This window comes from Alosa sapidissima, chromosome 1 (genome assembly GCF_018492685.1).
Source record: "Alosa sapidissima isolate fAloSap1 chromosome 1, fAloSap1.pri, whole genome shotgun sequence".
NCBI classification, from domain to species: Eukaryota; Metazoa; Chordata; class Actinopteri; order Clupeiformes; family Clupeidae; genus Alosa; species Alosa sapidissima.
This window is the reverse complement of record NC_055957.1, coordinates 17,512,881-17,523,963: the sequence shown is the minus strand read 5'-3', so window position 1 is coordinate 17,523,963 and position 11,083 is coordinate 17,512,881. Positions and strand designations below refer to the sequence as shown.

General features: G+C 44.7%; 1 protein-coding gene across 1 annotated transcript in view; it reads right to left on the bottom strand.

Moving 5' to 3' along the window:
• ncana (neurocan a) overlaps positions 1–11,083 on the bottom strand; it is a 77,596-nt gene that overhangs the window by 36,570 nt on the left and 29,943 nt on the right. Inside the window, exons 3-6 of the mRNA XM_042108637.1 lie at positions 4,025–4,435; positions 1,805–1,979; positions 939–1,066; positions 1–23 (exon numbers count right to left, since the gene is read on the bottom strand). The exon at positions 1–23 is cut by the window's left edge and continues 391 nt beyond it. Coding sequence (XP_041964571.1) covers positions 1–23; positions 939–1,066; positions 1,805–1,979; positions 4,025–4,435 — 737 coding nt within the window. The remainder of the gene's footprint in view (positions 24–938; positions 1,067–1,804; positions 1,980–4,024; positions 4,436–11,083) is intronic.

The window sequence follows — 11,083 nt, the reverse complement described above, 5'->3', positions numbered from 1 at the left end:
GGCGGAGGAGAGGAAGACCTCACCTGGAGATGAGGAAGGAACTCCATTGAGATGAACGCTTTATGAGTATGGCTGTGTTGTGCTTTTGTGTGTGTCTCTATTATACTCTACTTTGTTCCATTTAAATGTAGGTTAGCCATTACCCTGTAAATTGAAGGAGAATGTTCTAAGCTGACGTGTGTGAAATAAGAGAAATTGCATGAGAGAGTTGTGCAGAACTTGAAATCCCTGGGAAACCTATTAAATCTCAGTGATCCTACAGCCTCGTTAAATATGATTTAGTATGCTGGGTCTGATAGCTCACATTTTTTTCTAATAAAAAAACAGCAGTTTGCAGTATTGCGCATGGGAACAAAAGATATGCTGAGAGATTGAGAATTGAGAGAAGTGTGTTGTGGTGGTGGTGGTGGTGGTGGTGTGTGTGTGTGTGTGTGTGTGTGTGTGTGTGTGTGTGTGTGTGTGTAAAATGTCATAATGGCATAGTGTTATACATTCTATATATCTCTTTATCTTCTTGTTTTCAGGAATAAAGTGGAAAGAACGCCTGCATATCTGCCATATGTGAAATATGTGCCATCAGCTGTCATAAATAATCACCGCACAAAATGACACATCTCAAGAGGCATTTACATCACACCAACTGACAACAACCCCTTGCACTATGGTTTACTTTTAGACTGGATTTTTTACACCCAACCTCAATCATATCAATATTCCAGTCTTATTACTATCATTGCTGTTCTTCACATTTATAAACATATAAAAATATTTTCTAGCCATAGGAAACTGCATCTTGTCATGTCTTGATATGTCATTAGTTTCAGTTGAGACATTCATGACCACAGCCCCCAGGAAAAGCTTTGATTCTTGCACCCAATTGGCCAATGAGCTGGCAGTACACAGATCACAGAGAATGAGGGAAGAGCAAAAGATCTTGCCTTGCATCTCGGAGGCGAAGCAGTACACATCAAACATCTCTGTGGGGTTCCTCACCCCGTAACTCCTCACGCCCATATACAGCTCCTTGTGTCCATGGCAACCAAGCTCTGGCGACTGTATGGCGTACCTGTGGAAAACCAATGAGGTGCTTGATTCCTCTCAAGTCTCTGTGTATGTGAGTGTGTGTGTGTGTGTGTTTTGTGCAGCATGGGGGCATCAACGGCAGCTGAATTGCTGTTCGTTTATGCTAATTCAGCTACAGTTCTGGACCTTTGTTAAAGGGGAGTTTGCCAAAGCGGCTGTGCCATATGCGTCCTGGGGAATAAATAAATGCCCTCTCCTTTAAATGCCCTCTCCTTTTCCAAGATGCTCCTGCTGGCTGCCTACCAGGCCCTTTGCCTCGCTGGTTAAAAAACACTCTCTCCAGCTGCGCTGCAGCCTTGCACGGTTGACTGGGAAATAAGAAGCTGTACACTTGGGGATGGTGGTCAATATCAGGGCAGCACAACGACTTATATATTATTTGCTGTATTGTGTCATCTCCCAAATGGGAGCATCGAAGATCGAATTGCACTTAATTTCTGCTTTACTACTGAGAGCATTTTCCTTATCACCCTGAGGACCAGGTACGCAGCCCTATCACCCTCTGAAGTAAGGGAGACTAAATACTTGTGGCTATGATACTAATGAAAATCTAAATCATACTCTTCCCCAAAAGGGGGTTTCACTCGTCGAGGGACGACTTCCATGTAAAACCCTTTCTTCTCAAGATTTTTTTTAAATGAATATGTGATGCCCTAATTGTTTATCCAACCTGTCTTCATCAGACAGTTCAAAGTAGGACTTTTATCCAGATCCTCCTCACCTGACGGTCTGGTCAGAGAGCCAGCCTGCTGAGCAGCTGCCGTAGCCGGAGCGCTGGGCGGCGATGAGCTGGGCAGCCGAGGCCATCTCTGCACCGTTCTGCTGGCACGCGCGCCGGGCGTCAGCAAAGGACAGGGCGTAGCTCTCGCCAGGCACCTGGTAATGGAACAATGCACCTGCAGAGAAGGAGGACGTCAGAGGGTGCCGTGACACCTGTTCACCGCCAGCACCCCACGACACCTGACAGCACCTCTGCTCCAGCTCCACCCGGGAAACAAGCAGGTCCTCTGTGCCGCTCAACCTTCATCTAGCAGAGGTCAAGCTGCATTAACCACCCCCGCCCCAGCCCCCACCACCACCACCTCCCATGTCATCCACCCACAGTCACGATCAACAAGAGCTTTGTGTTTCTGCCAGAATATCTCTTCCAGATTTGTCCACACCTGTCCCAAGGCAGATAAACAAAGACTTGTTTCTAATTCATATTCTGCTCGCCACACGCACTGAGGAAATGTATTTCAGTCGGACACATGGGGCCATTACTCTTTTTCATTTCCCCAAATGTTGAGTTTTATTTTTTTTGACATAAGGATTAAAGTCTGTCTAGAACAAGCGTAAAACATCCAGAGAGCCTCAACCTAGTTGGAAGTCCAAAGGTGAAGTATGTCTGGGTAACTGAGCCGACTGGGTTTATCATACACCTTGACTCTGAGGAAGACACAGTAGTGTGGAGACAGCAAGTGATCAGTGCGCTCCATCTCCCTTTCTGCACCTCGCGCACTGTTTGCACCTCTGCCTGTCAGCGTGCTCTCTCTGGCTCTTCCCTCTCCAAACCCTGTTCTCTTCTCTGAGACGTCCCTTTGTTTTTGTGGACCTCAGTCATATTTCATACAGCAGCCTCATCAGTGCCAAACCTGTCTGTGTCATTAGCATTCACATTCACATTCACATTCATCCTGCTTTAGACCTGCCTGCCCAGCGCACTCCACTGGAGCCCTGCACTGGTGTCTCAGCGAATGAACTTCACAGTGCACTACACAGGGCATCTGTCAATGGTGATCAATCAACAGCCACTAACTAAAAAGTTATGGGTAATTAAGCAATTAATGAGAAATTCAAATGAAATTGAAAAAGCGAAACAAATGGGGGGAAAACAGCAATAAAATTAGGAAAACAGAATTAGTATATTATTGACAGAATCGATCAATGCCATTAGCCGTTGATTAATTCAGAGCGGCCGCACAGAATCTGAAATGAGGAAAGTTTCGACTGCAACTTTCCACCACTACTTATTAAGCCGGCCTCCAAGGTCACTATGAGACTAATGGGGTTTTCACATAACTTTACAATTTTATTTTCAAGGCGTTAATTGATTTTTCACGCTGAATAATTTGTAGAGCTTGAAAGGCTACAATAGCTGCATGTAGCCATGGATAACGAGCTAAGAGATTCCCCGCACATTCATGTAGGGAATTAGGAAAACGTATTACACACCTCAAGTGTCAGACAACAAGCAGCCCAGTATATAAACAACATTAATTGCAGCATTAGTAGCAGCTCCTAAAAGTTTATAAGCAGTGCACTGTATTTCCTTGTTCCATGGTTTAGGTATTTATGCATTGTCTGTGAAAAGCAAAGCAGGCATTTAGTGATTGTCTACAAAAAATTAACTCATCACAAAGGCTCAAACATACTTTCAAATGTAAGTAATTTCTTAGACACTCTGGGCCAAATGAACGTTTTTTGCGCCCACTTCAGGCGTATTTGTTTCGCAACGTGCGTGTAAAATCATTGTGAGGTATGTACAAACAGGCCGCAATGATGTAAAAGCTCAAACTGCCTGTCGCGGGAGCTGAAAATGGCAGATTGTGTTTTTCATGTCATGCATATGCATTCCTGGGAGGATCCAGGGGAAAGTGGGAGTTTAGCGTAAAAAGATGGGAGGGGAAGAGTAAAGAGCGCCTAATTATGTATTCCACGGTATGTACAAAGACTGCTCCTGAAAGCGCACGTCTATTCTGCGCCTACATACTTCCGCCTTGTAAAAGCAGGTGTTTCCAAATTGCAGTTCAATACGTCAATAAGAGAACCTTCAAAGACAGACAACAGAATCGCTATATAGAGCACCAGTTTTGTAAGTCTTTGCAACAGAGATAAACCCCATAATTGATGGATTGCGTCCATGTGAGTATGCACACACACACATTCACATATCACTGACCTGTGACTTCCAGAGTGACAGTGTCCTGCTGGTACTGGTCATCCTCGGCGATGAGGCAGCGGAACTCCCCACTGTCATTGTAACGGAGCTTGGACACAAGCAGGGAGGCATTGCGGGCATCCCCGTCCAGTCCGGGCAGGCTGACGCGTCCAGTGAAGGCCTGGTGAACTCTGACCTCCCCCTCCCGCACGGTCAGGATGGTTCTCTCCAGGGGTGCCTGGCCCTCACGTGCCCAGCTGCGGGTCCAGCGGATCGGGGGCGGCGCGTGGCGGGAGCCCCTCTCCTGGCCAGGGGTGGACGCGGAGGGGAGGGACCAAAAGCAGGGCAAGAGAGCAGAGCTGGCCAATGGCTGCCTCGCTGGTGGATGGAACACTCTACGCAGGGTCACCAGTGAGTCAGCCTCACTCACGCCTACAGAGATAGACAGATGAACAGAGAGAGAGAGAGAGGGATAAAGAGGGATAGAGAGAGAGAAGGAATGAAAAGAGAGAATGAGAGAACGAAACAAGGAGAGAGAGAGATGCCCATTTAAGTTGACGGCGAGAGATCAGGAACCCAGAGGAAATAGACGGCAAGGGTGCAGAGGAGATGAGTAGAACAAAAAAAAGATAGAAAGAAATGGACAGACAGAGAGGGAGAGGAAAGTGACTCATGCTCCCACTTTCAAATTGAATTGTCCAGTGCTGTGTCCTCCACAGTGACACCGGGTGACCTCTTAGAAACACTTCCCACATGACAGTGCGGAGGCTCACTCTGAGGAGCCTTGGAGGGCTACTCCACCGATGGAGTGGTCAGGCAGCTACTCAGACCGCCAGAGGCGCCAAGAGTCCCAGACGGGCGGGGAGCGAGAGCTGCTGTGGAGAGGACTGGCGGGGAGCGTTCAGTCCGGAATGTGTGCCATAGAAAACTACCTGATGATATGGGACACCACATTCACACACATACATACTATTCCTGCAGTCTGGCGAGTACTCATGGAACAGATTCACATGCCTGCATGCTCACAATCTCTCTCTCTCTCTCTCTCTCTCTCTCTATCTCTCTCTCTCTCTCTCTCACACACACACACACACACGCACACACCCACACCCCCCCACACCCCCCACAATGTGCTACAGAGTGAGTGTTTGTGGTGTAGACAAACAGCTCAAAAACGAGAGAGTCTGCTCTGCACACACAATGATGTACAGCAAACAGCAGACAGCCACACTCAAGTGGCCTTCTCTAATGGGTGCAGTGGGATTGCTCAGAGTGCCCTCACTGGAGTTACAGCACACTGTGGTCTCCTGTTGCTGCCCACCCCTCCACTCCTCCGCATCTTCCTCTTCCTCCTCCCCCTATCCTTCCTCAGCCTCTCATCTATCACTCTCTCTATCACTCTTTTCAGCTCTCTCTCTCACTCCGTATTCTTCTCCTAGGAGAAAGGCGAATAACAAGGGGTGACATTTCACAATTATTTTCAAGGTTTTGCCTCCATCGACATGCTGCTGACAAGTTTGCTTCTCATCTCACCCACCCAGACACACACACACTTTCTCTTTGGTATTTATCAGTATTGTAATCTTTCAAATTCCCTTTTTTATTCGGATCCTTTTCTTCCTTTTAATCCAGTTTTCTTCCTCTACTCAATCAACCATTGGCCTTTCAAAGTGCCCTTCACAACCACAGTGCTTCAGCTAACTGAGAAACAGACTCGGCTCAAGGTGTGGTGAAGCTGTCACTGGACGACAAGTCCAGCAGAGATGGACAGAGATGTTGCAAATAGCAACACAGAACAGGCATCTCTTATGGATAATGAATGATTGCTGATTGAAGATTTGTGCAAAAGAGTTTCACACAGGTGTATCAGAGTTTCAGACTTGTAATGGAATGTAAAGGAATCTCTACCACCTGTAAAAAGATGTTTTCCTTTTGTTGAGCACGGGGAAACAAATAGAGTTGGGGGACTTTGAATGACATCTGTGTTAACTGTTTTGCAAAAGGGTGTGAGAACTGTGTGAACCCAATGAAAACGTAGGAACACATTCGCAAGAGATGACTTGCAAAGAAAGTGTTCAGGAAGACCAAGTGGATCCCATTTTCCTTAAGCAGGTCAAAGCAATCAAGAAAAACTGTAAATCTTTGAGGTGTCAGCATCTATTTTACTTTATATTTCTATAAGGAGAAGATGATATATTAAAAAGGTTAACCTGAGTTTTTCTACGGCTCAGAATGTTTTTCTTGGTTGAAAAGTTCAGAAAGAGCTCTGGGGTCATTCTCTCTTTTGCCACTAATCAATGTAATAGTATGAGGAACCAGAAGACGCAGCCGCATTCTTTAAGAGTAGGATTCAACCCTCACTGCAACAGGATAGGCCTACTCTGAACAACCACAACAGGCTTGACGGCTAGGCTCTCGAGGTTTGATATGTGGTGTGATATTTGTAGTGATGGCTAGCTGATTACAGTTGACTTCCAGCTATTGCCATACCGATCTATGTTGTTTAGTAAACACTATTACTACGGCCAACGCAGTGTAGCAGCCTAGGCTACTACATTTTCTTTCTATCCTTTTGCTCTCAAACTATTCTCATGCCCTCCTTGGTCAGATTTTATGTTTTGTTATGTATAGCCTATACTTCTATGATGGTAATTCTCAAGGAGGTGGAATGTAAAGTTGTAACTCTACTGTTTTTTTTTTTTTATTATTATTATTGTGCTCAGGCGACCATGCTATATTTCACTGTCCAAGAAACTATTACAATGTATAGTGTGCCGGATCATTCTTAGTGTAAACTTCAGATTTTATCTTTGATGCTTAACAATGTTTATGTTAAACTATGTTCACAGTACTCCCAAAGTTAGGTGTTCCTTTGAGAATGTGTATTGAATATGTGGGTGACAGCACCGACAGGGCACGCACCCTGTCAGCAGAGGGAACCTTTTTGACCCCTCTCTTTTCTGTTAATCTTATTTTGAGTTATTACTTGCTTTTATGTTGTCTTGTTGTAATTCATGTATCCTACCCTAATCTTATTCTCTCTGGATTCTCTTCCTATATATGGCACAGGTTTCACCATTTCACCCTTCCTTACCACTTACCTAAATGAGTGTGAGGGGCACCACTGTTGCAGGGGCGGTAAACTTTCTGAGTTGGAATGTAAAGGGACTCAATTCTCCAGTTAAGCGAAATAAAGTATTTAGCCGCATTCAACAACTTAAGGCAGATATAATATTTCTCCAAGAAACTCACCTAAAAGCAAAAGATCATCAATGACTACACAGAAATTGGATAGGCCAGCGTTTTCACTCCAAGTTTCAGAGCAAGGCCAGGGGAGTGGCCATTCTTATCCGAAACACAGTCCAATTTTCTCAATCCTCTATTCTCGAAGACCCGTATGGGAGATATGTGATTGTTTCAGGTCTCCTATACTCCACAAAAGTCACTCTTGCTAACATTTACGCTCCGAATTGGGACGACCACAATTTTTTTTCTAAATTCTTCTCCCTCCTCCCAGACCTCAACACTTTTGAGCTTATTCTAGGCGGTGACTTCAACTGTGTTTTAGATACTAGGCTAGATCGCTCCTCTCCCAAACCTGCACCCACTTCACTCTCAGCTAAGACCATTCAAGCCTTTCTTGAAGATTTTGCGGTATCAGATGTATGGCGCTTTTCCTTCCCCACTGCACGCCAATATTCATTCTTCTCACATGTCCACCACTCTTATTCCAGAATTGATTATTTTTTCTTAGACCACAAACTTTTATCTAAAATGAAGTCATGTTCTTATGAAAGTATTACTATATCTGATCACGCGCCTCTTCTGTTAACGGTCCATCTCCCTGGGAAGCCCTTGGCTTTAAAAACATGGCGAATGAATCCTCTGGTACTGTCAGATAGCGAGTTTACCCAGTACTTACATGGTGACATCTCTTTTTTTTTTGGAAACTAACTCCACTCCAGACAGCAGTATTCTCAAAATGTAATTTCCCAGATCAGACATCATGACTTAGGGATTATCTCCAACTCTTCTGATATAAATACCTGCTTTTACAACTTTTATAAGACTTTACCACTCTCAGTCAGCTGCAGACGAGTCACTGGTCAGCCGCTTCCTAAATTCCCTCCCTATTCCCTCCATTGGCCTAGACGTCAGGTCCAGACTGGACGAACCTTTCTCTTTAGACGAAGTAGCCCAGGCTATAAAATCCATGCAGAGTGGCAAGTCACCTGGGCCTGATGGGTTTCCTATTGAATTTTACAAAACATTTGTAGATGTTCTGGCGGAGCCCATGCTTGACATGTTTAATGAAGCCCTGAACTCTGGTCTATTGCCCCAGCCCCTGACAAGCGTCAATTTCTTTAATACTGAAGAAGGACAAAGACCAGCTTGAATGTGGCAGTTATAGGCCCATTAGCTTGTGCCCAGTGGACGCCAAAGTATTGGCTAAAGTCTTAGCACGGAGACTAGAATCTATCCTGCCACAGTTGATTCACTGCGACCAGACAGGCTTTATTAAAAATAGAATGTCTTTTTTTAACATCAGAAGGGTTCTAAACACTATACACACACCCTCTGCTCCAGGCTCTAAGGAGATTCTAGTTCTTCTTGACGCAGAGAAGGCATTCGACCGTGTTGAGTGGGACTTCCTTTTTGCTACTCTACGCCAGTTTGGTATTGGTAAAAGATTTATGGCTTGGTTGAAGCTCTTATATACATCTCCGATGGCTTCAGTGCATACAAATGACATCTCCTCCCCCTATTTTGAGTTACAGAGGGGGACAAGGCAGGGGTGCCCCCTGTCCCCCCTTCTTTTTGCTCTCTCATTTGAGCCATTGGCCATAGCCATACGCTCAGATGATGGGATCTCTGGCATATCAAGGGGTGGAATAGTACAAAAAATATCGCTCTTTGCGGACAATGTAATACTCTATCTTTCGGATCCAGCTAAGTCACTCCCCCGAGTTCTTCACTGCCTTGAACAGTTTGGCGTTGTGTCTGGATATAAGCTCAACGTTAGCAAGAGTGAACTGTTCCCCTTAAATATTATGGAAGAAGCCCTCCCCCATTCGGCCGCTGCATTCAAACTGGCTAAGAATGAATTTAAATACCTTGGAGTTATTACCACCCGAAAATGTGCATGCATAAAAAGACATGCATAAAAAGAACTTCACAGCTACTTTAGAGCGCACCAAACTTGACTTTGCACGCTGGTCCTCACTCCCTCTAACCCTTACGGGCCGTGTAAACTCAGTTAAAATGAACGTGCTACCTAAGTTTCTGTACCTCTTTCAAGCAATTCCAATCTTTATTCCCAAGTCTTTTTTCAAATCTTTGGACCAATTGATCTCTTCTTTTATATGGAACAAAGGCCCTGCTAGAATACGAAAGTCACTGTTGCAGAAACCGAAAGCTTTAGGGGGACTTGCCCTCCCGAATGTCCTGGCGTATTATTGGGCGGAAAATATACATGGCATACAATACTGGCTACATTTTCACTATGGCCTTAGTGACTGGGTTCCGACCTGGGTACAATTGGAGGAGGCTCAATGCAAACCGCTGTCTCTTGAAGCACTAGCGTGTGCACCACAGTCTACGCCCCCACTTAAACCAAACTGCAGTCCCATTGTCAGCCAATCATTGAGAATTTGGAAACAATTTAATCGTAGTTATGGAATTCAGACATTTTCTATATTATCTCCCTGTAATAACAACCCAGCCTTCCCCCATCCTTACAGGACAAAACATTTGAGGTTTGGCGCAAGAGAGGCATTGTGGTATTTAAAGATCTATACATAGACAAAGTATTTGCCTCTTTCTCTCAACTATCCCAAAACTATCAGCTTCCTAAATCTCACCTTTTTAGGTACTTCCAGATTCGGGATTTTGTGCGAAAGAACTTTAAAGAATTTCCAGCTATGCCTACGGAGACACCTCTTGATAGAATACTGCAAACGAATCCCCACAAAAAAAGAGTAATTTCCTCCTTATGCACGCATTACAGAATTGGCATCTTCAGAAGATTTGTCGGTGCGACAACAATGGGAGATAGACTTGGGCTATGAACTTGATGATGAGGACTGGACTGAAGTTCTAAACAGAATCCACACCTCTTCCATCTGTGCACGCCACAGCCTCATCCAACTTAAATTTATTCACAGAGTTTATTGGACTAAAGCCAAACTCTCCAAGATAAAACCTGACATTGACTCTACATGTGATAGATGCAGACAAGCCCCAGCTACACTGATGCACATGTTTTGGCAATGCCCAGAATTAATAACATTCTGGAAGTCCATATTCAGCTTTATTTCAAATGCCCTAAAGCTTGAAACTGTCCTTGACCCCACCCCCTCTGTCGCCCTCCTTAGCCTCCAACCTACTATAGTCACTCTTTCAAAATGCCAGAAAGATGCCCTAGCCTTTGCCACTCTAATTGCCAAAAGATCCATCCTTATGAGGTGGAAATCTCCACAGCCACCCTCTTATGTACACTGGATGAGAGACCTAATGAACTGCATCCACCTGGAGAAAATTAGGTATAGTAGACTAAATAGGACAACGCAGTTCCATTCCACTTGGGATCCTTTCATATCTCTCTTCTCCTCTCTTAATTCCACAGAACTTATACCCCTACTAGATTCCCAAGTCTGACTCTCTTGGCGCCCCCGCTCACACACCCTTTGCCTATTGCACATGTATCTTCAATCTAGGAATCCAGAGATACACCCCCCCCCCTTCCCCTTATTTCTGTATTTGTTTTGGTTTATTTCACCTGTTTTTGGTCTTTTTACTTGTGTCTATGTTAGATTTTGACTTAGTCTTTATTTTAGGATTGCTGTCTCGGTAGGGGTGGGGGGAGGTGGGTTCTCTGTTAAAATTGTAAACCTGTATCCATCTTACTGCTTTCATGTACTGCCATTTCAAGAAAACAATAAAAAACAAATTTTGAAAAAAAAAAAAAGAAGAGCAGCCGAGTGATGTGGGGGCGCCTGCACAAGAGCAGCTATCAGGGAGCAGTAAAGAGGCCTGGCGCTAACAGCACTTCACTGTAAATAAGACCTTTCATATCATGAG